The following is a 23,115-nucleotide window of genomic DNA, read 5'->3' as shown; positions in this document are numbered from 1 at the left end:
AAGCCTCAGAAGCTGTTGGATGATTAACTCAACTAAGAATTAAGAATATAGTGGCTGGCATGGGGCTTGGGAACTGGGGAAATGTCATAGTAAATGATGATGATGTTCTGATTTCAAAGTATCTTTGTACTCCCTGTGAACTGCTCTGCCCAGGTAATGATTAACCTGTGACGAGAAGAAAGAATCATTCTCCTCGTGTAAAATTCACAATAAAAGACTGAGGTGTGAAGCTCGGGGTACAAGAACCTGCCCTGCAGCTGTCAGCCTGTCAGCTTGCATCAGAAGCCTGGGCTCCTGTATGCATTTCGCCTTCCAAACATCCCAGGTTCGAGACCCACTTCTCTGCTGAGGCTGGTCCTCGGCAACCGCGGTAGCAAATGACTGGGCATGAAGACATGGCCACAGCACTTCTGAGGGAGTGTGATTATGTTTAATATTAGAGTGAGCTACAAGAGGAAGAACAGGCACAGGGACTTTGAAAAACCTGCATCATACAGTACTGCTTCAAAACTCATGTGATGGGCCGGGCGGTGGTGGCGCACGCCTTTAATCCCAGCACTCGGGAGGCAGAGGCAGGCAGATCTCTGTGAGTTCGAGACCAGCCTGGTCTATAAGAGCTAGTTCCAGGACAGGCTCCAAAACCACAGAGAAACCCTGTCTCGAAAAACCAAAAAACAACAACAACAACAACAACAACAACAAAAACTCATGTGATGTCATACAGTACCGCTTCAAAACTCATGCAATGCCTACTGTAATCCTGTGTGTTCATTCAGCCAATCTATGCACAGAAAAAATTCCTAACACCTTACCTACCAATTGATTTCATTACATATAGGGCTAGTTCTCCTGTGTTACTGGCTATAAAATAAATACTCTTTGTGAAGCTGGGAGAGAGTTCAGTTAGTGCAGTTCCTGCTGCACAGTGTGAGGGCCCGAGTTCAACCTCCAGAACCCATGTAAAAAGCCAGGCGTGGCGGCTGCTGAGCTCATCTGCCGGTCAGCCTAGACTAAGAGGGGAGCCACAGGTCCTACTGAGAGATCTGTCCAAAAACCAAGGTGGATGGCTCCTGAGGAATGCACAAACATCCACACCTCCTGAGCACACACAGATAAATATTTAAAAGAACCCAACAGACATATGTGTATGTGTGCGCGAATATCGTAAGAGCCACAGTTTTGCTTAATTGGTATGTGATAGTCTAAATGAAGAGAGGCAGAAGCCCTGAAAGATGAAAGGTCTAATCCCAACGCTTCAATAGAGGAGAGGCAGTAGCTAACACTTGACAAAAGTCCAAAGTGGCCTGAGCTGAAAAGTCCTGTTTCTTACCTGCCTGAAGTACACCATCCAGTCAGGCTCAGACTGAGCAGCCAGGTCGTAGGGGGTTGTTAGGTAGACCAGATGGAGAAGACTTTCCAGTACAAGTCCTTCAAGACCTTTCTTCAGGTCTCTATACAGAATGTCACAATAGGCCAAATCAATGGCTCCTAAAGAAATACAAACACATCCAGGAATGACTGAATCTACTCTCAGCCACGTGTGTTGTGCCTGTTTGGCCCAGCACTCAGATGGCAGACTTGGATAGTGGGGCAGGGGAAGACCAACCACAGCTACCCAGCGGTCTGAGGCCTGACTGCCTCTCATGAGACCCAGTATCAAAAGTCAGTTTAGATTAGTTTGAATTTGAAAATATTCAATGTCTTAGAGTTTTAGTTTGTTCAATTTTAAAAAAACAATAAAATGTACTGAGTCATAAACAAGAATACATTGAAGCTTTGTAAATTGGAATAATTCCTACATAAATAACATGAATGGATATGAAACATACACAGATATCTATGATATTGGTCTGTTTGTGCCTCTAGTATGTAATGAAATAAAAACAAACACTTTGAAAGATTGAAAATAACAAATACAAAGATTTGTTATTCTTGTTGGCTGAGGATCTCAGCCAAGGTCTCTTCTATGACTGCACTAGAGTTCAGGTCCTAACTTAAATCTTATGTAGCAGTTAAATAAATATGGGAAGTAACTTCAAATATTTGCAATGATTTTGGAGGTTATTTTAATACTATATACCAATTTTTAGACAATTCTGATATAGCAACTCAATTTTTGGTAATCTAGCTAAAATCCGATTTCAATGTGGACCCAAAGTAAGTTGAGATGAGCACTCTATAAACCATATGGTTGTTTATGATTAGAAAGATCATAACAATACAAGTGTTTATAAATAAAAGGTGATTAAATACTTTATGTTCTTATTACAGATGACTACAGTATAAAAGGAACGTGAGCCTGGGCTCTTAGTACAGGCCCACATATAATCCCAGCTACCTGGAGGCTGAGAAAGGAGGATTGCAAATTCGAGGACTGCCTGGGTTACAGCTGACCAGCTAGCTTGATCAACTTAGTGAAACCCAGTTTCATAAACAAAAGAGGGAGCTGGGGGTGTAGCTCAGAGGCAGTATGCCTGTCTAACATGTGCGATGCCTGTCTTGGTGTGGGAGATCCTTCTGTATATATGTTGCTTTTATTGGTTAATGAATAAAGAAAAACTGCCTTGGCCTGTTGATATGGCAGAACAGAACTAGGCAGGGAAAACTATACTGAATGCTGGGAGAAAGAAGACAGAGTCAAGGAGACGCCATGTAGCCATTGCTGGGAACAGACGTGCCAGAACCTTGCAGGTAAGCCACAGCTACGTGGTGATATACAGATTAATAGAAATGGGTTAAATTAAGATGTAAGAGTTAGCCAAAAAGAAGCCAGAGCTAATTGTCCAAGCAGTGATTTGATGAATAGTTTCTGTATAGTTAGAGTCTGAGCAGCCGGGGAAAAAAGAAGCAGCCTCCCTACAACAGACTGGCACTCCAACGTGTGCCAGCTAAATCCATATAAAACCTGAGAGGGCTTGGAAAGGAATTCTAGACACTAAATAACAAAGTTTAGCTGCATCCCCCCCTTCCCCCCATGAGCTCTGCTTGCTGGCAACAGGCTCCTTTAAGAGAGGTCTTCCTGATTAGGCGGTAGTAGCAAAAGGAAAGAAAAGGTGCTGTTTCAAAATGGCAGCACAAACCGCTCTGGCTCTTTCAGGAGGCCAAGCACTTAAATGGCATTTGTGGACCTGAGTGCTTGTGTGCCCACTCAGGGTAAGGAGGAAAGTAGCTGAGACCATGCCCACGGCTCAGCACTCCCTGCCTGAGCAGGCAGTAAAATCAGGTCTACTAGACATGCAAAAGGAGGAGAGTATGTTGGATTCCTGCTGCCACACACAGAGATATTTCCAGGCCACACAGTACACTGCATGGCATATTTAACTATTACTCAGATAAAAAGGGTTTATATGCTGCATGCTCACTCTCAGAGTTAAAGTGGTGAGCACAGCTCCTACCTGGAAGTCCCAGAGCTGGCAGTAATGGTACCTCTGCCATATTGAAAGGAAGAGAGGCAGAGCCAGCATCCAGGGCCACTATGACCAAGCTGCTTACAATTTTAAAAGCTCTCTAGGACAGAAAAGGATTACAGATACACAATAGTACAGATTCAGACATAAAAGAACTCTAAACAGCTCACAGTGTTGGATAAATGTATGTAGTTTTGGGAGAGAGAAAAAAAGAGTAAAGAGACAGTAAATGTAATATAAAAGAGCACAGACAATCACAGATTAAAGGAGTAAAGATAATAAAATAAATATTAAACCTTTATAAAAAGTAATAAGAAAAATAATCCATGTAAAGATGGAATATACACAGAGAGTCTGGATTATGTATATTATTGTGTTTTCTTTGAATTTTTTGACTGTGAAGGAGCTAAGTACAGAGGGATAGTTCATTGCATGGGATGCTAAGCTAAACCAGCATAGATATTTTAAAGATATTATGACTTCACCATTTGGGTTTAAGGATTTGTTGCTTCTTTTGTTTCTACAGAGGATGAAAACCTGTGGAATCCTTCCAGATTAATGTGGTTTGATAGACCAACACCCACCAGAGGTCACTGTAAACACCCCCAAAAATTACTTCATCCAACAAAAAGCAGGAATCAGTTTGGAGAGAACTACACCCAAATTTCCTAAATGATTGTTTATAAATGTTTGTTTACATTTAAAGGGGGATATGCTATAGAGATGGATACTTTGCACTGGTATGCATCTTGGTCTATTGATACAAATTTAAGGTCAATTTTATTATATGTATATTTCTGCTCTTGATTAAGGTATTGTGTTTGTGCAGCTCATTTAAAAATGTAATGTATATTTAAGAAATACAAATTAATCAATAGTCATCTATAATAGTCAAGCTTATAGTCATGTTAGGTTTTCTAGATATATAGAGATATATTTCAGTTAGATAGGCATTCTTCAAATCTTTCAGTGACCTTCAAAATATGGCATTTAAAATGTTTTGATAACTTAGACTTTTCATGACAATGAGACACATCTGCTCTTGGCAGCACCAATAACTTCAAAAGGAAGATGGGCACCAAAGAGGCTCCTTATGGAGTTTGCTAGTCACTTGGGCAAGAAACTGCTCTTGCCTGGACTGCCTGATGTTATGTTGTATGAACTGGACATGCAGGACTCACAGAGAAATGACTGCTGAACTTGCCTAAAGGTGAGATGGTCCTTTGGGGTTTCTGCTTCATGAAAGAGTCTGCCAGACATTTTGCAGGACGTAGAAAAAAGCAACTGATAGACTTTGCCATTACAAGGCAGAACAGATCTTGAAATTCCCTGCTTTGTGGAAAAGTCTATGGGATACTACTGGTCTGTAGGCTGAAGATGGATGCTACAATGATATAGAAGAACTCTGGGTGACTGTCCAGGCAGCCAGATGTCTCTGTCAATTCTAGAGTTTTGGAAGTTGCTTACAATGCACTTCTTCTTTACTTAGGTAATATTATATCCTTCAGGAGTCTTTGATGGAGTTGAAGAATATATAATTATAGTTATAGTTTTCCCTAGTTATGACAAAAGATAAAGTAGATGTAAATATTGTAACTGTAACTTTTGCTTGGTACCCATTTTGTTATATGTAATTTTACTATGTTAAAGTTAAAACCTTCCTTTTTATTTAAACAGAAAAGGGGAAATGGTGTGGGAAGACCTTCTCTATATGTGTTGCTTTTATTGGTTAATAAAGAAGCTGCTTTCAGCCAATGGCTTAGCAGGGTATAGCCAGGCTGGAAGAGATATATAGAGAGTGGGCAGAGTCAAGGAGATGCCATGTAGCTGCCGCCAGGAACAGACAAGCTGGAACCTTGCCGGTAAGTCACAGCCACGTGGTGATACACAGATTAATAGAAATGGGTTAAATTAAGATGTAAGAGCTAGCCAGTAAGAAGCTAGAGCTAATAGGCCAGCAGTGATTTAATTAATACAGTTTCAGTGTGGTTATTTCGGGGCTGAGCAGCTGGGAATGAACAAGCGGCCTCTTACAAGACTAATGTGTGATCCCTGTCTAGCATGTGTGCTGCCTTGGCTTCACTGTATTTTATAAGCACAATTACATTAAAATACATCCAAGAGATGGCTAACACCACCATTAAGTGTTGTGATCTTTTTGGACCACTGCAATGTATGTGGTCAGTGTAGGCTGACGTGTTATGTGGTGGGTGAATGTATTTGGAAGAGTAAATGTTGAATTGGGAACAGTGGGAGGTCCTGAGGAGTGGAAATGGGACAGGAGTATGGGACTTCTAATAACACAATCCTGACTTCTTAGGACAGTTTCCGTGTGTGTGTGTGTGTGTGTACACGTGTGTGCCAGGGGATGAAGGGAGGTTCTTCAGTCATGCTCCACCTTACTGTATAAGACAGACTCTCTCACTGAGTCAAAAGCTCACTGGTTGGCTGGGCCAGTTTCCTCGGAAGCTCCAAGGACCTGCCTGCCTCTGCCTCCCTACAGCTGAGATCGCAGCCCTATGTCGCCATGCCTGGCTGTTTATGTGGGAATCTTAACTCAGGTCAGGTTTTATGCTTGCAGAGCAAAGACGTTACTGACTGAGTCATCTCACTAACCTCAGATTTTTTTTTAAACAGTACACATGTATTTTTTTTCAATAAGTAAATTACAATATACTCATTAAGAAATAAATTCTTTGTTCAGATATAATCTATAAATTATGCAAAGAGCAAGTTCTAGAACAACAGAAAATAATTAAAAGCAAAAACTCAAGCCTGTTTACAGCATATACTGAAAACTGAAGTAAAACACACAGAAAGGTGCTATTAGTGGCAGGTGTAAGTAGTGTGCCTCTGAGGGAGAAGACATGGCCATCTCCTTCTCTATACACTGCAATTACTTACAAGTCAAAATATTTCCTCATCTTCTGAAAGCTGAAAGTTTGTACGATTAACGTTTCTAATATGAAAACACAAATTCAATTTAAAGAAAGAAAACAACATAATTTTTATTGTTTCCAATGGATTCCTAGATTAAGTAAACTTACCCTTAAAAGAAGCGTGGCCCAGTTTTGTGATGTGGAAGCAACACTGTGCCTCTTCCGAGGCCCCGCAGCTGTCTCTTCGGAGAAGGCCTTTCTCTGTCAGGTAGCTAAGTGACTCGACGGTTATTTCCCAGAGACTCTTTTCTTTCAATAAAATCTTTTGCTGAACACCGAAAAATGTACTGTTCATAAACTGATATAAGTCACCAAGACTTGTTGCAATCTGAAAGAGTTCAGGACATCATTGGAAATTTTCCTTAGTTTAAGGAATGAGATTGTTCACTATTATTAAAGCTACTGGAAGAAAAAATTAACACAGAATCTACACAAAATCTACATCATTTAAAATTAACAAGGAAAACAGCAAAGGGAACATCATCACGTTCACACCTGGTACACACATTTCTCATCATAACACTTTTTAAAAAAGAATTGTTATTATTTTTTACTATTATTATTATTACTATTATTATTATATGTTTTGCTTTGTTTTGAGACAGGGTTTCTCTGTGTAGCCTTGGCTGTCCTGGAACTCACTATGTAGACAGGCTGGTTTTGAACTCAAGAGATTCACCTGCCTCTGTATCCTGACTGCTGGGATTAAAGGTGTGCACCACCACACCTGGTCCCTATTTCAGTATTTTTAGCTGCTGCCTGTGTGTGGTGAGGTCCGTGTGCAAGGGTACGGGTGCCAGTGGAGGCAGAGGTGCTGGATCCCCTAGAGCTGGAGCTACTGGTGCTTACAAATCGCCCAATGCGCTGGGAACCGGACATGGGTCCTCTGCAAGAACAGTACTGACTCGTAACCTCGGCGCCGTCCTCCAGCCCCCCAATGCTGCAGTTTTTATATTACCTCCGAAGCTGTGCTGTTTGCCCTCCCTAGCCAGTTCCCCATTCCACTCAGACCCTTTTGGAACCCTCTCTTCAGTGACACTACTACTCAAGGAAACATCCTTCAGCTCCAAACACTGCATTCTTTGCCCTGCCCTTGGGCTCCTTGTCCCTCCACTCCTGTGTGTCATTCACAACTTACAGCAGTGACCCTAACACCCTTCACTTGGTATTCAGTCGTAAAACTCACTCTGAATTAGAATATACTTTAATTAGCTATTTTCACCAAAATCAGCATGTTATAGTAAGATATGATCGATCAATAGCTCTCTCTTACAAATCTGATGATATCTCAATGGGAATATTTAAGTAGTCATCTTATATTAAACCGATATAAGGGATAATAAAAATGTTATGGGCATTCATTTTTGTATTTTTGCTTCTCTCCTTTTATTAACAATCACTGGTAATATCTGATCAAGCTCTAGTACACTCGGAAGATATCCTAGAACTGTGTCGAGTTTGTGATCACCAAAGGGCTTAAGCTCTGGTGTTTTGGATAAGATGCTCCCCATAGCCTCAGGTGTTTAGATACGGGGTCTCTAGCTGGCAGTGCGGCTTGGGTGGGGCCTCGCTGGAGGAAGTATGTCACTGGGGGTGGGCTATGATGGTTTAAATGTCACATCCATTCTCACTCAATCCCTCTGTCTTCTGCTTGTTTGAGATATGAGCTCTCAGCTTCCAGCTCCACGGACATGTCTGTCACCTGCTGTATCCTGTCCCTACAGTATTTTTTTAAAACTGATTCATTTATTTTTATTTTAATTGCATTGGTGTTTGTCTGCATATATTTCTGAGTGAGGGTGTTGGGTCCCCTGGAAATGGAGTTATAGATAATTGTGAGTCAACATGTGGGTTCTGGGAACTGAACCCAGGTCCTCTGGGAGAACAGCCAGCTCTGATTCACTGAGCCACCTATCCAGTCCCAGATTTAGATTTGTTTTTGTTTTTGTGGTTTGTTTTTTCAAGACAGAGTTTCCCTTTGTAACAGTCCTAGCTATCCTGGAACTAGCTCTTGTAGACTAGGCTAGTCTCGAACTCAGAGATCTACCTGCCTCTGTCTCCCGAGTGCTGGGATTAAAGGTGTGCGCCACCACCACCTGGCTAGATTTTTTTTTTTTATGTCACAGATTGTTCCTGTTCACATTACATTAGAAGCTAACATTTTTTTTATATTTTATAATTTGCCTGAACTTTGAAAAACTGCTGTTATCTCAGGTAATAGCTGTCATATTTAAGAAGACCTTTAAAAATACCTTCAAACTAATTAAAGACAGAAACAAAGTCTGGATTCCCCTGGTGAGCTCCTCAACAAGATGGCTGTAGCAGTTTTCCAGGGGTCCATTTATCAGCTCCAGGACCTACAAAGGTAAAGCAGGCGTATGTTTGCGCTGTTAGTTTTTAACAGATGGTTTCAGGTGAGGGTAGGCCAATGACCAAGAAAGAAAAGGAAGAAAGACGGGGCAACAGCACAAGTTGGTCAGGTGGGACGTTACCTGCTGCTTGTCTTTTTCTTGCAATAGAAGAATACTCTCGCCAACTGTGTCGATCCCAGCGCGGCCAGCCCTGCCAATCATCTGCTTATACTGATTCCTCCTTAAGAATTCTCTCGCCACGTAGGGGGCTCTTAGGATGACTCTATGGATGGCACAAAATTAAAGGAATCCTCTATGTCAATGACACCACTTTTTAAACACAATTCCTTTTTATCTATCGGTAACTAAATGTAATGACATGTCAGCTTTAGACAAAACTGCATTTAAGTAGATCTTTGATGTCCTAGGTTCTCGAGTATATCTTCTGCTTACTAAATATTTAACAACATCCTTCTTTTCTAATGAAAGAATCAGTTGAAGTTCAGTGAGTGGCTTATCTTAAGCCACGGGTTCGTACAAACCACAGCCATCCCTTGCACTCAAGTCTCTGGAGCTGTGAGGTCTACAGCAGTGCTTGCCGTAGTTTCTGATTTTATACCCAGAACTGAACGATTTGGCACAGACCGGTGCCGCACGCGCTATCAATCTGTGAATTGATATTATCTTTAACTGTAAGGCATTGCAGACTTCAACTGGATTAGTCTACAAAAACAGCAGTTCCAATCCTGCCTAGGTATAAACAAGTCTGTAGTCAGCTTTCTTCTTCAAAGGGAACTGAAGAATCTGTCATTGCTTATAAATCATAAACCTTTATCTATAAGTCTCAACAGACTGTTAGGATTGATGAACACTTAAAGAAAACAAACATAAAAGAAGTAAGGAGAGCTCCCAGAATCAGTGACTAAATGTCCACAGAAGATCCCAGAGGGACTCCCAGCCCCTGGGTTAAAGCAGACAATACAAGAGAAGACTTGGAAACTCACAGAAAATCTAAAGAGATAACAGAGGAACATAATTAAAAGAGCAGTAAAACCTAACTTTGTATCTTCTGACAATTCCAGACATGTATACAGTGTATTGCCATTCTACATCATCCTCTTCCACACCCTCCTATCCCCTCCCAGGTGGGCTCACCTGCTACTTCTGTGTCTTAAAAATCTGGATTTTAGGTGGTACTGGGGTTTGAACCCAGGGTTTTCTTGGTGTTAGGCAAGCACTCTGCCACTGACCTACCTCCCAGCCCACCAAGAAATCTGGATTTTACACAGAAGGTAGAACAGGAGCAGAAGTATGCAGATGAGGGCCAACAGCTTGAGGCACGTGTCAAGCCCGAGTCACAGGAGAAGACATTAAAGATGAAAGGGGGAAATGCAGACGCGACCACCAACAGTTCTAAGATGGAGAGGACCACCATGCTCAAGATGGAGCCGCTCAGCAGGTGCCAAGCCCTCACCAAGAGACAGGTAAGCCGGCACTGTTGAAATCACACAATCAGGCTGCTTGGGTTCCAACCTTGGCTTTGAAACTCATTTATCTGATGTGACAATAAACTAGTTAATTATTTTATAGATTTTTAATTCCATAAAATGTCAGTGATAAATTGTGAGGGTTGAATAAATAAATGCATGTTTAGCAGTTAGGTGTGGGGAAGAGGGGGATAGTGATGTGGGACTAGGAGGGAATGATGTAGCGACTTTGATTAGGGTAATCACACACCATGAGGATTAGGCGAACGGGAAAGCCTAGAAGCTGTTGGAGGGACTGGTCCCTGGACAAGGGTCCTCGCCTCTGAGTCGCCAAGGCTGTCCTCTGACCTCCGCAGTCATGAGGAGACATACATGCTCCTCTACCCCACAATAGAAATAACAGCTGTGGGAAGCAGAAAACCAGAAAACCATACAGAAACAAGAAGCTGGCTCCATGCTGCATGGTAGCTCAGGCGTTAACCTCAGCACTTGAAAGCAGGTGCAGGAGGATTTCTGTGTGTTGAGCCAGGTCTACACAGTGTGGCCCTGTCTCTAAACAAACAGACAGATAACTGTGAACATAGGGTGACAGCATAGTCAGCGGCTATGACACTGAGCCTGCCGTACACCAGCAGAGAAGCATGCTTCTTAACATTCAAGAAAATCTTGTGAAAATAAACTATTTGCTAGAAAACAGTCATGAATTATAAAGAAGTCAGTTATACAGTTTTATAAGTTTGGTAATATATGAAGCAGTAACCAAGGCTCTGACCTTAAAAACCTATTGCATTTAGGCTGGGCAGTGGTGGCATTTGACTTTAATCCCAGAACTCAGGAGGCAAAGGCAGGCAGATCTCTGTGAGTTGGAGGCCAGCCTCGTCTACAAAGTGAGTTCCAGGACAGCCAGGGCTATTACAGAGAGAAACCTGTCTCAAAAAATAAAAATAATTAAAAAAAAAAAAAGCTATTGCATTTAGGCTGGGCAGTGGTGGCATATGACTTTAATCCCAGAACTCAGGAGGCAGAGGAGGAGAATCTCTGAGTTCCAGGACAGATAAAGCCTATCTCAAAAAAACAAAACAAAACAACAGAGCTGTTGAATTCAGCCCCTCCCCTGCAGACTGGACGCAGGGCCTCATTCAGTCAGGCAGGGTTCTAACCACTAAACTGGCTTCCCAAACCAAGTCACGCCTCTAATTCCAGCACTAGGAAGGAAGCTGAGGGTGGAAGAATTCCCTCCAGTTAGAGGCCTGGGCTACAGAGACTCTGCCTCACAAGATCAAGACACAAACAGAAAACATAAGAAAGAGGGCACAAGCCGGGCAGTGGTGGCGCACGCCTTTAATCCCAGCACTCGGGAGGCAGAGGCAGATGGATCTCTGTGAGTTCGAGGCCAGCTTGGTCTACAAGAGCTAGTTCCAGGACAGGCACCAAAGCTACAGAGAAACCCTGTCTCGAACCCCCCCCCCCAAAAAAAAACAAAAAAAAAAAAAAGAAAGAGGGCACAAGAGGGAGGGATCTAATACCAGGACATCCAGTTTTTCATTAAAATGTTGAAGGAAACAAACCAAGTGGAGGAAAGCATTCGTGTCAGTGACACCCTACCTGCGAGCCGGTAGATTGACCCCCGCTGCCAGGGTGGATGTGCAGGTGAGAAGGCAGAGCACGCCTGTGGAGTAGGCCTCTTCCAGAAGCTTTCGTTCGTCACTCGTTAGACCGCTGTGGTGATAGGCCACTCCGAAAGGGATGGTGCGCTTCAAGACAGGGCACACTTTGCCGTTGCCTATGTCCCTCAAGTTTTTAATCACTTCGGACTTTTCTTTTTCTCTGTGGTTTAGAAAGTCCCTAGAAAAAGAATCCCTTAGATATAAGAGCCTGGGATTAGAGAGAGGGCTCAGCAGTTAAGAACACTGACTGCTTTTCCAGAGGACCCAGGTTCAGTTCCCAGCACCCACACAGCAGCTCACAACCACCCGCAACTCTAGTTCCAAGGAATCTGACACCTTTTTGTGACCTCTGAAGGAATCAGGTATGTGCACAGTGCACGTGTGTGTGTGTGCGTGCACATGTGTATATGCAAAGCACCCATAATCATAAAATAAATAAATCCTTAAAAGGAGGAACTATGAGTCCTTGAATTACAGTTAGGAAGTGCTTACCACTTTCTTCTAATACACCATGCTAACATCCCTTCTAGCTATGAACTCCTTTTATCAGTACAGGACAGAAAATGTCTTTCCTGTGGACAGGGTGTAGACACTGTCTCCACAAGGAGGCCGGAGTTGATGTCTCTGTTCTTCTCACCATTTTCACCTTGGCTTTTAGACAGAATCTCTCACTGAACCTGGACTCCATCCAGAAAGACTAGCCAGTGGGCTCGAGGAAATCTCCTGTGTGAGCTCCAGAGAACCTGTGTGTGTGCTCCAGAGAGTCTCCTGTGTGTGCTCCAGGGAGTCTCCTGTGTGAGCTCCAGGGAACCTGTGTGTGTGCTCCAGAGAGTCTCCTGTGTGTGCTCAAGGAGTCTCCTCTGTGAGCTCCAGGGAGTCTCTTGCGTGTGCTCCAGGGAGCCTCCTGTGTGTGCTCTGTGCTCCAGGGAACCTCCTGTGTGTGCTCCAGGGAGTCTCCTGCGTGTGCTCCAGGGAGGCCCCTATGTCTCTCCGTACTGGATTGTAGGTGGGTGCCACCATGCCTGGCGCTCACAAGGGTGCTAGGAATCCAAACTTGGGTTCTGTGAGCCATCTCCCCAGTCCCATAAAAGGTTCTTTTAATTCTTACTTTGCTAACCATTAGGATGGCTCTCCAAGTCTTTCTTCGGATCACAGAACCCAATGGAAACCTGTTTAAAACTAAGGGAAAGTCAACTATCTATCCAAACATAACACCTTAGAGACAAGTTCAGAAGCTTTGGGGACTTCCTGGATTTTGGTCCTACACTTCCTATGAATCCATGGAACGGATACTGGTGTTAGACCCCTGCTCTAGACACTAGAATTATTTCCTCTACAATATATGTCTTTATGGGAGATGGTTTATCTTTTTTTTTTTGCATTTTTTTTATTTATTTATTAAGGATTTCTGCCTCCTCCCCACCACCACCTCCCGTTTCCCTCCCCCTCCCCCGATCAAGTCCCTCTCCCTCATCAGCTCGAAGAGCAATCAGGGTTCCCTGACCTGTGGGAAGCCCAAGGACCGCCCACCTCTATCCAGGTCTAGTAAGGTGAGCATCCAAACTGCCTAGGCTCCCCCAAAGCCAGTACGTGCAGTAGGATCAAAAACCCACTGTCATTGTTCTTGCGTTCTCAGAGAGGGTTTATCTTAAAGCATAAATTTTTGCTCTGAAAATGGAAACATACCATATGACAAGACAATGTCTAAACACTAATACTTCAGAAACTTCAACAACAAATTTTTTTTTAGTGTTTGTGTGCTTGTGTGTGCACGCCTGCGCATGAGTGCAGGCAGGCATGGGGGACATAGGTGCTGAATCCTCTGGGAGCTGGAGTTACAGGCAGCTGGGAGTCTCCTGAGAAGGGTGTTGGAATAGAACTTGGGTCCTCTGGGAGAACAGGAAGTGCTCTTAACCAGACATCATCTCTCCAGCCCAATGCCCTGAGCTTGTTTGTTACATGTTTGTCTGTCTGTCACTATGCAGCCCTGGCTGTCCTGGAACTCACTATGTAGACTAAGACGGACTCAGACTCACACAGGTCCTCCTGCCTCTGCCTTCTGAGTGCTGGGATTAAAGGCATGAGCTATCATGCCTGACCTTTTTCCCTTTAAATAATCAAAATCATCACTATAGAGGCAGACTATCAATCACTGAAATTTAACTTCTTGAATGTACCCTAAGCATTTTAGCATTGTACTACCCAGTAATGTTAACCCCCTAATTTAGACAGTCCATGCCAGTCAGATTGAGAGAGACCATAGAGAATGAGCAGATGAGAAATTCATGTCAGTAGTCATGACATAGGCTCAGGCCAGGGCCAAACTGGTATAGAAACTACACAGCAAACATGTGCAGGAAACAGAACTATCAGCACTTACAGCTGCCTTACACTTTCTCAGTGGATACAGCAGAGCTCATACGAAAAGAGCTCAAATTGCCAAACTAATACATTTCTAAAATTCATAGGAAATTATTTCTAGTGCCCACACAAGTTAAGAAAACAAGGACAGTGGTTATTAAAGAGAAGGTTCAGATGTAGACATGACCCGGCCTCGGAGCAATGGCGGTGATTATCCTACCCTTGCTGCATGCAGCCCGCCTGTGACCTAGCATTAGAACAATGGCAGTGGTTAGCCTGCCTGTGCTGCATGCAGCCCGCCTGCAACCCAGCCTCAGAGCAATGGCGGTGATTATCCTGCCCTTGCTGCATGCAGCCCGTCTGCGACCCAGCATTAGAACAATGGCAGTGGTTAGCCTGCCTGTGCTGCATGCAGCCCGTCTGCGACCCAGCATTAGAACAATGGCAGTGGTTAGCCGGCCTGTGCTGCATGCAGCCCGCCTGCGACCCAGCATTAGAACAATGGCAGTGGTTAGCCGGCCTGTGCTGCATGCAGCCCGCCTGCGACCCAGCATTAGAACAATGGCAGTGGTTAGCCGGCCTGTGCTGCATGCAGCCCGCCTGCGACCCAGCATTAGAACAATGGCAGTGGTTAGCCGGCCTGTGCTGCATGCAGCCCGTCTGCGACCCAGCATTAGAACAATGGCAGTGGTTAGCCTGCCTGTGCTGCATGCAGCCCGCCTGTGACCCAGCCTCGGAGCAATGGCGGTGATTATCCTGCCCTTGCTGCATGCAGCCCGCCTGTGACCCAGCCTTGGAGCAATGGCAGTGGTTAGCCTGCCTGTGCTGCATGCAGCCTGCCTGCAACCCGGCGGGGTCATCACTCTTCTGTAACTGTAGAATATTTTACTTTAATGTGAATTTCAGTCAAACTTTCTTTAAGGTCAATTCCTTCAGAATCTAATAAGACAATACATGCTCTGTGAAGAGAATCATGATCAGTACAAACAGTGTATTATTTAGTCTGTGATTTATGACAAACATAGAAGAGATTTTTGTTTAAATTAACGTACTTGCTTAGAAATTTGCACAGCATTTCTGCTATATTCTCACAGTTCTTCTTGCTCGGGCAGAAAACCAGGCAGGAGTAGTTGGGGATAACTTCTGTCACCAACGCCACCAAGTGATCGGGATCCATCTTTTTCAGGGCATCAGAATACTGCAAAACAGGGAACCATGCAGACTGCAGTCACAAAAGCACATCCGTTTTCCTGTGTGACTTTTAAACTTCTCTATGTCTCATTATTAAAACAAGAAATGAAAGCTCTATAAAACATCAAGTGTTCAATTTTCTTCTTAGGTAATTAGTTAGGGACTTGGTTTGGGGGGGGGCACATTTAGTCTAAAAAGAGGGTTAAATAAGAACGAAGGAGCCGGGCGGTGGTGGCGCACGCCTTTAATCCCAGCACTCGGGAGGCAGAGGCAGGCGGATCTCTGTGAGTTCGAGACCAGCCTGGTCTACAGAGCTAGTTCCAGGACAGGTTCCAAAGCCACAGAGAAACCCTGTCTCGAAAAAACCAAAAAAAAAAAAAAAAAAAAAAAAAAAAAAAAAAAAGAACGAAGGAAGTGAAAACAGTTCATGTTATTAATAATTCTGTTATGTGCCCACCTCCACCTGAGCAGAACAAAACGCCCAGAGGGAAATAAAGGCTGATGCCACCAACTGTCACAGAGCTGCACGAGGGACTTCTTTTGCCATTATGAATTGCATTCCACAGCACTTTCAGAAGTGAAAATATCGCAGTGAATTATGATAATTTGTAACACCATGCAGGGACACAAAGGACAAGAAATAAAAGGTTGGTCATTTAAAATCTCCTTAGACCCTTTGACTTTACTGAAGACCAAGATACGGGTTTAGAATGTATCTCACAAAATTCTAAAAACACAGCCCTTTGAAATACTCCTCATGCCAGTTGTGAGCCCTTAGCATGCAAGCATGATGCTTCTATATACCACTGTGTTAGTTAGACTATAAATTATCCTTTTGTTGTTGCTGGATAGATAACTTATCTACCGGACATGCCTCCAAATTTTCATGGTTTAGAAGCCAAGAAACATCTTACTGGTTCATTAGTCAGATGCAAACAATATAACAAGTACGTACTTCCTCAAAAATGCAGCAGTCATTTGAATCAAAAGTATTCTAGTTCTTAACTAACACAAGAGCTCACTAACAGGATGTGTGTACAAGGTATTGTCTTTCAAACTGGTGTAGGATAGCACACAGTCCTGTTCTAGAGTTTTCACACAGTATCGCGTACAGCAACTTCACAGACACACGCCAAAGGGAGAAGCCCAGTATGATCTAACTAAAACCAGACTAGGTGAGCTCAGTGGGAGTGTGTGCCTTTGCACGTACAGGAGCCTGGCTTGATCCCCAGCACTGCAAACAAAGAGGAAACAGGCTGCATTCAGTCAGTAGCTGTTATCCATGACAAATCAAGTACCAGACACCTTTCCCCAGACACAAACCAGCTAGACCCCCGTGAACACAAAGGAGGGGCGCCCGGACTGAAGGGTTCCGAACCAGCACACCTTGTAGTTAAGGAGGCGTGAGAAGGTCATGCCGTTCTCAGCTCGGCTGTCCACCTCGTAGATTGTGTCATTCACTTTCAGGTATTCTTTCAGCTCAACCTTGAATTAAAAGGAAATACACAATTAATATAAAATTTGTAGTTTGGAATTTAATAAAATATTTTAACAAGGGACACTACACAAAGGCCGCAGCTTTATGAGGATAGCGAAGACAGGCTTCAAATTAGACGTTCTGACTTTCTCCTTTCCCTTTACCTGTTTTCCTTTACATAAAAACAGGAATTAAGATCCCTGGAAAATTACTTTTGAATTAAATAGTGCATACTACTTAGTAGTGTATAGATAAAAGTGACTATCCGAAGGAAACCAGATCCTCTGTATTTGCTGCAAGTAGGAATGAGAGGCTGGAGAGACGGCTCAGGGGTCGTGCTTGTTTGCTTGCGAGGACCCGAGTTAAGTTCTCAGCACCCACAACAGCATAACTGACTGTAACTCCCGCTCCAGGGGTCTGAGGCCTTTTCTGGTCTCCACAGGCACCCACAAACACATGGCAGACATTTACTCAGACATATACACAGAAATAAAAATTAAGTAAATATTTAAAAACAAAAGTAGGAAGAAGCCGTATGCTGGCATCTTCTCTTTTTCTGTTGTTTCTTAAGATCTACGACTTTCCGTGTGAGCCGTCAGTTCCAATCTGGAATGCCGCTGAAGGGCTGAGGACAGAAACAGTCTGCAAACACTTTCTTTCGGTGGGAAGATGTGTTGTGAGTGTGTGTGTACACACGTGTGCATGCGCGTGTGCGCCAGCACACTGGTGCACATGCATATGTATGTTCAAGTAAGTGCTCATACATATGGGCGCCTGCATGAAATGAGAGGCAGAGCTCAGTGCTGCTCCTCAGGCATTGCCACCTCATTTAAGACAGGGTCTCTCCCTGCCCTGAAGCTTACCAAGTAGGCCAGGTAGGCCGGCCGGCCATGGAACCCCAGTGATACTCCTGGATTACAAGACACGTGAGTGCGCCTGGCTTTTATGAGTGGGTTCTGGCAAACACTTTATCACCAAGCTATCTCCCCAGCCTCAGTTTACCAGTTCTTAAGAGTGCATTCTTAACTGTTTTTTTTTAAAGGGGGTTTTAAATTTGACATCTAAAGTCAGAAAATATTTCCCAGAAATTTTGATATTTGGTACAAATATAAAAACAACAAATTTCAAAATAATATTCAGTGACCCTCAACAATTTCTTTCTAAAAACCTAGACACAGGATATCCACAGGAATACCGCAAAGACAGCGTGTGGACATTATACAGTATCTTCAAGTAATTACGAATTAGACTTCTTACTTTAGTCAAGTATTTTGGGAATGTTGATATTAGGATTAAATTTAAATCCAGGTAGGCCACACAGGGCAGCGTTGTCTATAAAACAGTACTTGGGAGGTGGAGGAAGAAGGATCAAGAGTTCAAGGTCATCCTTTGCTAGATAACTAGGTCAAGGTCAGTCTGGAATATATATTGTTTCAAAACCAAGAAATTAAAAAAAATTGTTTTAATTAAATTATTTCAATTCTTAACTTACTTAAAAAGTGCCTAAAAGTTAGGCATTTGGAAATATTTTCAGAGCTTTTTTTCCTTTACGGGCTCTTGGCCAGGTCAGCTCTGAGCTCAGTATGTAGCTCTGTCTCCTCTAAAACTCAAGATGCTCCTGCCTCAGCCTCCTGAGTCTGTACCATCAAATCTGACTAAGGTAAGTTCTTTCTTTAAATTAAAAAAAATTATTTTAGAATCCACATAAAGGTACTCTATTTACATAATTGCTACTCCTTATCTCCCCATTTTTCTCAAACTCATGACTTTTCTTTTTTTCAATTATTGTTGTTCATACACAAAGCCTACTGAGTTCATTCAGTGTTACTGATATGCATAAGTATTCAGGGCTGAGCGCTTGGAGTGGGTCCCATCAGGGTGCTCATCCCTGAGAAGACTGACCCTCCCTCTCATTTTATTTATTTATGTGTGGGGGTGTTTTGTCCGCATGTTGTCTGTGCGCCACATGTGTGCAGTGCCTTTGGAGGCCAGAAGGTGGCACTGGGTCCCACGGAATTGAACCCAGGTCCCTGGAAGAGCATCCAGTGCTCTTAACTGCTAGGTCATCTCTCCAGCCCTGATTCTCCCTTTCAGCAGCCATTACTGGCAGCGGTTCTTCATTAGGGGTGGGGCCTTATGAGACTAAAATTGTGGAACATTTCCCCAATTTTCGTGTCATCCTTGCATGGGGGCCAAGCTAATCACTTGTACTGTTCTGATTTTAATACACGTGTTGCTGGAGGGGGAACTAAGGTAAATTTCTTAACGTTGACAGTAGGTACAAACATATCTCATGAAACCTTACTCAGTTAAAACGATGACTTCAGATACTAAGATGTGAAACATAAAATGAGTTCTGGGAAAACTCATTCAATAAATGTTCATCGAGGGCCCGCTGTCCAGTCACTGCTCCAGGTGCTCCAGCCAAGATCCCTAGCAGCACAGCTGACATTCTCTGTAAGTAAATCACTAGCACACAGCTCTGGCGAGTGGGATTGTGCACCTTAAAGCTCACTATGCTCACTTTATTCCTTTTCCTTTTGTTTTGTTTTTTGGTTTGTTTGTTTGTTTGAGACAGGGTTTCTCTACGAAGACCTAGTTCACAGAGATCTGACTGCTTCTGCCTCCTGAGTGCTGGCATCAAAGGTGTACATCACCACCCCACCCCCACCCCAGCCTGCCACCCTTATTTCTAAGGGGAATACAGATTAACCAATACCGTGCAAACCTTGGGTACATACTGGTCTGAACTGACTGGTGTAATACTCGGCTTTAAGGAACTCCTGCAGGTCTTGGACATTGTTTAACGTTGCACTCATTCCAATAATCTGAGTTGTTTCTAAAAAATCAAAATATTAAGAGTAATGTGTCATTTATGTCCTAAAGCAGTTTTAGCTCACTTCACCATTCTGAGTGTCTAGAAACAGGGAGCAGGGAGATGAGGGCATGTTGTTGGAGGCCGCTTGTTCATTCCCGGCAAGCTCAGACCCGAAATAATCATACAGAAATCTGTATTAATTAAATAACTGCTTGGCCAATCACTTCAGCATAGTGCTAGCTATCTCTTACATTTAGAATTAACCCATTTCCATTATTTTATATTTTACCATGAGGCTCGTGGCCTACTGGCAAGGTTCCAGCTAAAAGCTCTGTGTATTTCCCCATTGGTGGCTCCATGGCATCTCCTGATTCTTCCTACTCTCTGTATATATATCTCTTCCAGCATGGCTATGTTCTGTTAAGCCATTGGCCGAGAGCAGCTTCTTTATTCATTAACCAATAAAAACAACACATATAGAGAAGGACTTCCCACACCAAGGGTACAACCTGAGTGCCCTATAAACAAAACATTTGGACCAAATGTTTCAGATTTGGGATCTTGTCAGATACAAGGTAAACACGCAACACCACATCAATAAACAGAGATGATTAGGGTATTTCATGCATAATTTAAAGACCACTGGATGTTGCAAAACAGTTCCTTAAAATCTTCTCAACTATATTTTTCCAGGTGTGGTGGAGCACACCTTAGTATCAGCACTCAGAAGGCAAAGGCAGGCTGTGACTGGGAGGCCACCTTGTCTACACAGCAGGTTCCAGGCCAGCTAGAGCTATACAGTGAGACCCTGTCTTACCAACAAACAGACAAGGTGGGAAGCTGGCAGCGATGGTGCCGAGGGCAATGGTGGCAGCAAATCCTATCCAGGGCTATGTGAAGCCACAGTGAAGGTTCCACACATTCTCAGGGAACCCTCACAACCATCCCACCAGGCAGGTGCCATCACAATCTCCATTTTACAGCCAGAAGCGCGGAGGCTGCTGCTGTGGCTGAATCCAGAGCAGGCAGTTGGGAAACAGGTCCGCTTCTAACACCTTCGCAAGTCTCACCCAGCCACTCTCACAAGAGAGATGCATAAGCTGACGAGCTAAGGCATGAGCCTCAAGTGCCTTGCTGTGGGTTATAGAATCGAGTGACAGAATTAAGTCTTCTAAGTCAGTACTTACTGCTAGTGTAGAGCACTTTCGCTAGGGTCATCTCCAGGATGGCGCCACGGCTCCCTTCCCCGATCATGTGCAACTATGACATTAAAGGGGGTGGGGAGGAAAGCAGTCAGTGCTCACATATGTTCATAGAAAGCATGGCTACTTTGCGCAGAACGAACAGGTATTGGACATTACAACTAATACACGCTTAGATGTGGAGCGGCATCCTGACACGTTTGAGATTTGGTAAGTACCACTATAAAATGTCTCTGCAGACCCACCCTCACGGTTCAAGATACATTTGCCTGAGACCAGATATAAGACTGTCCAGCAAGGCACGTCTCCTCTTGTGTTCTCTGTATATTAATTACTGAGAAGATCCAAACCGCAGCAGGGATAATGAGTGCAGGATGTCAGTATAATAAATATGTCAACCAACCTCATCGACGACAACCAGACCCAGAGAGCTAATCCGTCCGGTTTCAATCAAGGCGTTCACCAGGCTATGCCCTTTCTCGATAGTGGCGATATACAGCGATCTCTTTTCCCTCCTTTTAGTCGGAGGAAATTTTCCTTTGCTTCCAGCATATTCTTCAACAAAGAAACCAAGTTCTACACCAAAACTTGATAAACTGGCAATCTAGAATCGTAGTTAAATAAACAAAAACACAAATCAGAGATGGAGTTGAAAGAATTCAGAGGAACTCCCTTGATGTAAAGTCGTCCCCTTGGTGGGCCCAGTCTAGAAACACCTATTTAGGAACTGGTGCAACATGAGACGGTGATCTTTACAAAATAAACACATAACAACTTTTTATTTAGTCTATGTGTATGGGCGTTTGGTCTACATGTAAATCTGTGCTCCGTGTGCATGCAGTGCCTGAGGCCAAAGAGGGTGATGAATTCCTTGGTACTAGAGTGACAGATGATTCTGAGCCACCAGGTGGGTGCTCTGAATCAAACCCAGGACCCCTGGAAGAGTAGTCAGGGCTTTTAACCATTTTTCCAGCCTTAGTATTTACAACTTTAAAAGTATATAATGCAAAAATAATTTCACTTGTCTCCTCTTATATTAAAAAACCCATCAGACTGACTCATTTATTCTGATAAGGTAATGAGTTAGTTTCTGCTTGAAAAAGCAGGCTAAATATTGATGGGGCATTTAAGATACAGTTCATACCACCAACTTAGCAAAAAAAAAACAAAACTATATACAATTAATAGTTGAAAGTAATTAAGTACTGTGTTACTCCTGTACATCCTAAAAAATAATCAGTAATAGTTAATACATTTATGCTAGTTTTTAGATCTTAAAACATCATATTAGAAAATAACAATTGTTTAAACACACACACCTTTTCTTGGACAATTGCCACATATGGAAGAATCATTAAAACATCCTTCTGTCGGCAGAGCAGTTCTTGTAGCATTAAAATCTCAGCCACAAGGGTTTTTCCACCACTTGTTGGCAAGGAATATATTAAATTTTTTCTTTTTTGCACAGAACTTAATGTGAGACAAGTATGCTGCCAGTCTGTAGAATTCAAAGAAAAACAGCAGAGATTATTGTCCCCTTCAATATTCTCAAGAATTTTTCTGAGACAAAATCATTGTGGCGGTCTTCATGAGGACAAATACAATCCTCACAGAGGGCAAAAGGCCAGTCCTGAATGAACCCAGCAGATCTGAGTTCAGCCCTTGTCACCCTAAGATACAGGATCCAAATTCCAGCAGAGCAGACATGGGCAGAGAAGGGCAGTCTAAGAACCTGTGTTCATTCTGAAATCATCTTGTGTTCTACAAGAGCGTGTAGGCTTCTCTCCCTCACATACTCACGAGCTTCTTAGACAGAAATAGAGGGGAAAGAAAAGAAAATCCACAAGATCTTGCCCTAACCAGAAAAGCCTGCAATCAGCGCTTCTGGACTTGTTCTTTGAGTGATCCAAACGTCATTTAAATAGGACTACCTGAATCATAAAAGGCTTCAGTTACTGACTGGCGCACCCAGGGTCTCTGGGAGAGAACCAAATCCCACCAGTTGTCCACTGACCTCCAGATGCATGCCAGGGCACACGTATCTACATACATACATACATACACATCCAAGCACATAGAACAAACAAATGGGAAAAAAGTTAAAAACTATTTACACACTTAATATACAGTTTAAGAAAACTCATCCCAAATTTAATTTAAAGGGCTTCAATATACTATTTTAAGAATTAACGGCCCGGGCCGGGCGGTGGTGGCG

The 23,115-nt window shown here is 43.2% G+C and overlaps 1 protein-coding gene and 1 non-coding gene across 7 annotated transcripts in view; both read right to left on the bottom strand.

Annotated features, from left to right (window-relative positions):
- Helq (helicase, POLQ like) overlaps positions 1-23,115 on the bottom strand; it is a 38,987-nt gene that overhangs the window by 12,454 nt on the left and 3,418 nt on the right. For 2 of the 6 annotated variants that reach the window (XR_012907311.1, XM_075943809.1), the window contains exons 3-13: positions 22,220-22,398; positions 21,304-21,504; positions 20,886-20,958; positions 19,622-19,719; positions 16,790-16,888; positions 15,265-15,410; positions 11,790-12,029; positions 8,839-8,980; positions 8,599-8,703; positions 6,455-6,674; positions 1,331-1,488 (exon numbers count right to left, since the gene is read on the bottom strand). Coding sequence is in view for 4 of the 6 variants with exons in the window: in XM_075943809.1 (XP_075799924.1) it covers positions 1,331-1,488; positions 6,455-6,674; positions 8,599-8,703; positions 8,839-8,980; positions 11,790-12,029; positions 15,265-15,410; positions 16,790-16,888; positions 19,622-19,719; positions 20,886-20,958; positions 21,304-21,504; positions 22,220-22,398 (1,661 nt within the window). In the remaining 2 variants the exon portion in view is untranslated. Of the gene's footprint in view, positions 1-1,330; positions 1,489-6,454; positions 6,675-8,598; positions 8,704-8,838; positions 8,981-11,789; positions 12,030-15,264; positions 15,411-16,789; positions 16,889-19,608; positions 19,720-20,885; positions 20,959-21,303; positions 21,505-22,219; positions 22,399-23,115 lie in introns of those variants that run through there. The other 4 variants (XM_075943811.1, XM_075943812.1, XR_012907312.1 and 1 more) reach the window with 4 other exon arrangements.
- On the bottom strand, positions 19,025-19,129 carry LOC142833262 (U6 spliceosomal RNA). Its single transcript, XR_012907386.1, has one exon. It is a non-coding gene; the product is annotated as a U6 spliceosomal RNA (small nuclear RNA).

This window comes from Microtus pennsylvanicus, chromosome 12 (assembly GCF_037038515.1).
Source record: "Microtus pennsylvanicus isolate mMicPen1 chromosome 12, mMicPen1.hap1, whole genome shotgun sequence".
NCBI classification, from domain to species: domain Eukaryota; kingdom Metazoa; phylum Chordata; class Mammalia; order Rodentia; family Cricetidae; genus Microtus; species Microtus pennsylvanicus.
This window is presented reverse-complemented; position numbering and strand designations above follow the sequence as displayed.